Source organism: Cupressus sempervirens, chromosome 5 (genome assembly GCF_028749045.1).
Source record: "Cupressus sempervirens isolate cs-2001-9-10 chromosome 5, ASM2874904v1, whole genome shotgun sequence".
Taxonomy (NCBI): Eukaryota; Viridiplantae; Streptophyta; class Pinopsida; order Cupressales; family Cupressaceae; genus Cupressus; species Cupressus sempervirens.
In genome coordinates, this window is record NC_143122.1 from 270,287,508 (window position 1) to 270,294,668 (window position 7,161).

The window sequence follows — 7,161 nt, forward strand, 5'->3', positions numbered from 1 at the left end:
TAATGACAACTATATCATGTATTGTAATCCTAATTGTAAGATTTACCTTTCTTAGGTGTATTTTGTTACATTTTGGTTGGTGAGTCAGATTTTGCCTATGATATGTATTCTTGTGCTCTATATCCATACTTTTGACAATTGTAGCAATATCCCTTAAATCTAGGTGTAGAGGAGTATTGTTGACCTTTGATCTACATTCATGTGTTTGATGGCCTTACTTCTTGCAATTAAAATAATTACCAGTAAACTTAGGTTTAGAGTTTTGCTTACCAATCTTGCCTCTGTAAATGTTTGTTGTGTGTCCCATTTTGCTACAATGATAGCATGCAGGTTTTCCTTTTGGCTTTGTATTTTTTTCTCTCCACTCTTGGATGATTCTCCTTCTTCAATGGATGAATGTTGCTTGATGTGACCTAGTCCATAGGTATCACTAGATGACCTTGGCGATCTCATCAGTTCTTCAAAGTATCTTATAGCTTCACTACGTTTGTTCATCCTCTCCAAGAGTTCCTTCTTAGATCTTAACTCATTTCTTAGTTGGTCACTTTGTGATCTTCGATTTGCTATCTCCATGTCTTTTATGTTTAGTTCTTGATTTGCAAGTAGCAATTGATTTATCATGTCTAGCTGAGTGTTTGTAAGCTTTTGTACATGAGATGACCTTTCTTCAAGTCTAATAGTCGTTTGTGAACAACTTAGTTGCATTCACCACTTAATCCATCTCATATCTAGATTATGTGCATAACACAACTTAAAACTTTGAATGTTGAAATAGATCTATGTTTCACATCCATCAACATGAAAATGTGAACTCGTAACACAAAAGATTTTGGTTATATAGAAAACCTCCAAGGTGAAGGTACAACTAGGGTGGGGATAACATCCACAAATCTTCACTATTGCAGTAACAAAGTTCATCTATTAGGGCTACAAGTTTGATCACTTTTGATGATCTACCTTGTGAGGGGTCTACCATATTAAGAGCTTTACAAGACTATTAGGTCTACCTAATAAAAGGATTTAAAACTTAGAATGAAGTAAGCACTTTGTTAAGAGATTTACATTGGCCTATTAGGACCACTCTGTTAAGAGATTTATCTTGATTCATTTGCCAAAATGATTCAATACCTCATCCTTGGGTCTACACTTACAATGCTGATTACAGATCTTCTCTTTGCTTTCTCTGATCTGATCTTCTATCTGACTGCCCATCTCTTCACTGCTTCACTCGGTTTCTATACTCTATTACTTCATAATTTTGATTGTAGCCTCCAAAACCTAACTCCTTCACATAAGCTATCACAACACTTCACATCTATACTGAAATAGGATTTGAATCTTCCCTTATATAGACATCTATAGATTCTTCTAGAATTAGATCAACAATATGAATGTTTCATTTCTAGCCTCTTCATCTGATTGGTTATCTTTCCTAATAGGGATCGATTATCCACATCAAAATGTGTAACAACCTCTATAACAAACTCTATGATCATTAAATGTTATTTACATGTCGGCTCAAAATGGTTTACCTCAAAGTTTACTCTCTAATGCTCGGTCGTAATTGTTCTTCCTGCTAATACTTGGCAACCAAAGACTTGCTCGGCTCCTATAGAGCTCAACATATACAAGATTACTTACAACTCTTCACAAATACATGACTCAGCCTATATAGAGTGACTCAATTGCAGTGATGACTAGCCAACTATGCCTTTTATATGACTAAGTGTTTTACACTAATAGACAACAACACTAGAGAGATCAACAATATCCAGCTCATCAACTCAAGGTTCTTTATTCATTATTAATTTGGGCCAATGTGTTTTAAGGGAGTTTATTTTTGAAAGTCCTTTGCTAAATAATTGGTCAAGCATTTTCTAAGGGAATCACAAATTATTATTTAATGACAATTTTTATTTGATGATCTCAAAATTAATTTTTGGATACAAGCATACACATTCAAAATAAATAAATTATTCTTTTAATATGTTCAATTCATATGAACAAGTTACGCAATTAGTTTTCATGAGGTAAAAGAGCAATTTAATGATGCATGTCTTTCATTTAATGGGTTAGGAACATTATATAGGCATTCATATTGGGAATATTATCGATTAGTAAGTAAGAAAAATTTTCCACAACAACTCAAATTGTGATATTGCTAGCAAGATTTAATTGTGTAGATTTTGAGTACCCATGTTTCATGAGTATTCATTCACACGAATCCATCTGTCATGAGAATAAATGAAACACTTGGCACTCGTTTGATCTAGGTGATTCTCAGAGAGGTGAAGCACCAAGACTTCCTAGGAGGTCACCCGTCCCAGTATTACTCCAGCTTGAGCACGCTTAACTACAAAGTTTTGTCTATAATTAAATCCACTTTGCTTCCAAATGAGTTGGTAAGCATAGCGGGTTTAACCATTGAGATTTACAAGCATAGTGGATTTAACCATGGAGAAAACTCTTTAGTTAATGGCGTGTAAGCTAGAGTAGTATTGCGGTGGGTGACCTTCTGTGAAGTCTCAGTGTTGCACCTTTGTGAGAATCACCTAGATCCAATGAGTGCCAAGTGTTTGATTTATTCTCACGAGACAGATTCATATGAATCACTACATGTGAAATATGGGTCAATGAGTTTGACTCAAAAAGTACATAGTTAAATCCTGATAGCGATATCCCAACATTATCAGTTTACAAAGAAAGAGGCTATGGGTTTATATGAAACATTCATTTCATTTACAATATTATATGTGCATTGTTTCAAAAGAAGTAATATTTGCTGAATAATGTAGTTGTCCTAATTTGATATGATTTATTGTTGAGCATAGAGTGCCACATATACTAATGATGCATTGTATTAAGTTGTGATAATCATTCTTTCTACAAACATTCTGATTTAGGATGAAAATAATAGATTATAAAATGAGATATAACGAGTGAGGTATTGAAAAAAAACATTAGTGAGATAGTATAGTCAGTGCTCAAAAGTATACACTAGCCAAGGAAGTAATATTTGTTGAATAATGTAGTTGTCCTAATTTGATATGATTTATTGTTGAGCATATAGTGCCACATATACTAATGATGCATTGTATTAAGTTGTGATAATCATTCTTTCTACAAACATTCTGACTTAGGATGAAAATAATAGATTATAAAATGAGATATAACGAGTGAGGTATTGAAAAAAAACATTAGTGAGATAGTATAGTCAGTGGTCAAAAGTATACACTAGCCAATGATGCATTTGAAAAATAATTTTCAAATAATAATGAGGCAATTTCGAGTAGTTTTATTCCGCAAGAGAATTTTCGCTCAGAAAATTTTCTATGATGAGTTTATATATTATTTGGTCTTTATGATTCACTTGTCTTTGTTATGTCATTTAGTTTTGAGATTTCTCCTAGTTATATCACTATTCAAAATTTTCTATGATGAGTTTATATATTATTTGGTCTTTATGATTCACTTGTCTTTGTTATGTCATTTAGTTTTGAGATTTCTCCTAGTTATATCACTATTCTGTCATGTCCTAATGTTGTTTCTATTTTGCTCTGTCTAACTACATAATATTAGGGTCATATCCCTATTGATCTAATCAACAACATATATTACACCTAATAATGCAAATGCTAGTATGTTATAACTTAATAGTAAGATCATTTTCTAATTTATTTTAAAATTCAACCTTATATTTAAATAATTGATGTATAAAATATATTCTTAATACAAAGTTATCATCTAATCATATAATATATTCTAAAATATGTCTATGCATACATATATGAAATATATGTCATAATATATAATATTAATGTCAAATTATCATCTAATTATACAATAAAATCTAAAATATATTTAGACACGCATACATGATAATTTCTTTAACTAAGTATCTAATCCATCTAAATCTTATTAATTTCAATTTACCATTTTGAAGTTGCATAAACACAACGCATATTTTAAGGCTTGAAATTTACTTACCTATCATGTCATTTTGGTGTTGAAGTTATCCATTCAAAAAGTTTTTTTAATAATGTTAAAGACACATTTCAACATAATAAAATTGAATATAAACAAAATACATATATCTTTACAATTCTCGTAATTGTAATGATCATTATCCATTCAAAAGCAAGCTTAAAATATCTAAATGTAAAAGATTATATAAAAATATACATGTATCATGAGAATCTTATATATATTGACAATATGATCAAATACTCTCCTTGATGTTATGCAACATATTTTAATAAGTTTCTCTAATTTTTAAGAGAGTGCCTACATACAATCATATAATAATAATCAAGTCTAGGCCCTCCACGAGCTACACTTCACCTTCTAGCAACATAATGCACATATTCATTCAAATCAAACTTATTTTCATTAACATAAGAAAGCAAAATTAGGTTTATTTGAATAACCTTAACTTCCTCATACAATTATGAGAAAAAATATTAACAGAAATTAACATAGCTCATTATGAATTGATAATCATGTTTGAAATGAGTTTTAACTATCACAACTTAATCTATTGACTTGCATGCTAAATTTTTATTTATTTTAATAAAAATCCATTTCAATTTTGAAATGAAATGTCCAATATTAATTAATTAGAAATAACAATCTATATTTGCTTGAATGATTTGCACTCAAAATAAAGAAAACTAAAAGCTCAATGATAGGACACTCTACTATTAATAAGAAAGGTTTCACAAAAGAATTCAAATTAGTTTATCAAATAATTTATTAAATTTTCTAAAAACAAAATGCATCTTAAAATAGAATGTTTGTTTTAAAAACAAACATTTAATTATAAACACATAATAACTCACAAACCATTCTACAAACATTAGAAAATAATACTATTTTCTTTAAGATTCTTAAAGATACAATTAATATTTAACAACAGCTGTCCAACAAAGATGTGTCTTAATAAGCTTCTTCTTCAAGTTCATAGCAACTGAGATCATTAAAAAGCAACTGTTTTTTGAAAATAACTAGTTTAGAAACAGATCTACAAAATTAGAACAACATTCTATTCTAAATAGGTACAAATTGTATAGTGGGTGAGGAGGATTAAAGCTCTGCTGAATCTGTATCATCTTCCACCATGGTGGAAATGGAAGGAGCTGGATTGCGTGCAGAACAGTTGGTTCTAATTTCTCCTTTGACACCTGTAAGTACACGCAGCTGGCCCATTTTCGCCATGGCCAAAGCAAACTTGTGGAAGAAGAGATCTTGGTCAAGGGCAAAGTCTGTGACAATTTGCTGGGTGCGAGAGTCTGTGTAAAGATCTTGATCAGATGTGAAGAGGCCCTCTCGATTCCTCAGATTGACATAATACATGTTGTCAAATAAGTTGGGCGAGCGGATATCCAGTACAGTCGTGTTGGTGACATTTAAGGCTGGACAAGTGGCTTTCAAATTTCTAGCAAAGACCCTTGCAAGAGTGCTATCTTGTGTTGGGTACAATCTTTCCTCGAATGAAGAACAATGCCCTATTCCAATGGTGTGTCCACCTGTACTCGCACAATGTTAAAATTAGAATTCAATCAATTACAATTTTTCCAGAAAACCGTTTTTTATTTCAAATTTTTTGTTGTTTTCGACTACAAAATATGTAGATAATGAAGAACAAATGTCAAAAATTTCAGAAAAATCCTTGGTATTTTGAAGGTTTTTAGTTTTGTCTTAAGCTTAACTACGTCCCTAAAAAATGAATGAAAATAGATCTAACCTGAAAGAGCCACAAGATCAGTGACGTCAAGGCCTTTGGCAGCAAGAGCATCAATCAGAGCAGATGCATTGGAGGTTGGGGCTGGAATGTTTGCAAGTGTTACAGCTCTACTCGCAAATCTCAAGCTGTCCCTCCTTCCTAGGGGCACTTTGTATTTTGGCCCTCCACTCTATTAAGAATAGTAAATTAACAATCAATTCATAATAACAACAAAACTATAATACAAATCAATTAGCCACAACTCCCAGCAAGGAAGAAAAAAAAAAAAACCCCAAAAGATGGGCAATATCAATATAAAGATCAGTACACACCTTTAAGATTCACAGTTATAAGATTCGTGTAATTTCCATAGTCTATTAGCTATATAATTACATTTCAGATTTGTTTTTAATTAAATAGAATACAATTTTTTCATAATCAACATTTCTGATCATTCTACACGATCTATCATCAGAAAAATGCGAAAAACAAAGATTTCGAACTCTACAAAGGAATACAAAACATATATCAAAATTACTTAAAAGAAAATGATCATAAACTTACCTCTGCGACTGAATCCCGGGCTGCCAGAGCAGCAATATCTGCACAAGAAACAACGACATCGCATTCTTTATCAACGTGCTCTTTAATGTCGTTTATTATTTCAAATGCCTTCTGCCGTAACGTTAGATTTGGAGTGGCATCTTGCTCGCTCGGCCCGCTTGCCGATCCATCCAACAAAACAGAAGCGTCACAGCCCTGTACATCACATTTTTCAACATTTAACAAAAAAACCCAACAAATTCCAACAGATTTTTCACCATTTAACAACAAACCCAACAAATTAGCAAACACACATCGTAAAACAAAATAAATTAGTTAAAAATCCAACCTGAACAAAACAGTCATGGAAGTGAAGACGTAACAATCCGGCGGCCTGAGTGATATCCTTCTTCAAATGATATTTTATGCGTTTCTTGACGATGGATTCCAGTTTGGGACAAGTGGTTTCATGAAACGTCAATGAAAGCCCCTTTGCCAGAGTAACTTCTTCATTTGAATACACATCGATCTCTTCTCCTGCGAATACAACTGAAACAGAGAAAGCGAGAAATAAACAGAGCACAGAAACTTTCCCCATTGGAAAAACCCAAAAAAAAACAGAGCCTGGATTTGATGATGATGATGATGAACAGGGTAGCGGGTATTTAACTAGAGTTTAGAGTTTAGTTTAGTTTTCTTGCGTATGAAGTATTTAACTAGAGTTAGCGTGCCGAGTAAGTTGGAAAAGTCAACGTAAGAAGAACAGATATCTAATTGATCAGAACTAATTAATTGTTCTGCAATTTAAAAAAACAATTTAATTGTGATTTTTCTTCCCCGCGTGAAGAACGGGCACGTGTTTGCACGAGGCGGCTGTTTATGTGGGGTCCACTGGA

At 32.2% G+C, this 7,161-nt stretch overlaps 1 protein-coding gene across 1 annotated transcript; it reads right to left on the reverse strand.

Annotated features, from left to right (window-relative positions):
* Positions 1 to 4,855: 4,855 nt before the first annotated feature.
* Positions 4,856 to 6,903, reverse strand: LOC149555606 (peroxidase 12-like). Its single transcript, XM_089829725.1, has 4 exons — positions 6,615 to 6,903; positions 6,287 to 6,481; positions 5,744 to 5,912; positions 4,856 to 5,525 (listed from the first exon to the last, which is right to left on the reverse strand). Exons 1-4 carry the CDS (start codon positions 6,861 to 6,863, stop codon positions 5,083 to 5,085), a joined length of 1,056 nt encoding a protein of 351 aa, XP_089685851.1. The 5' UTR covers positions 6,864 to 6,903; the 3' UTR covers positions 4,856 to 5,082.
* Positions 6,904 to 7,161: the final 258 nt, after the last annotated feature.

Coding starts and splice junctions, on each gene's coding strand:
- LOC149555606 (XM_089829725.1), bottom strand. CDS start 6,863: ATGGGGAAAGTTTCTGTGCTCTGTTTATTTCTCGCTTTCTCTGTTTCA. Junction 5,913..6,286: donor CCCGGGATTCAGTCGCAGAG/GTAAGTTTATGA, acceptor TATTCTTAATAG/AGTGGAGGGCCAAAATACAA. Junction 5,526..5,743: donor TGATCTTGTGGCTCTTTCAG/GTTAGATCTATT, acceptor GTGCGAGTACAG/GTGGACACACCATTGGAATA.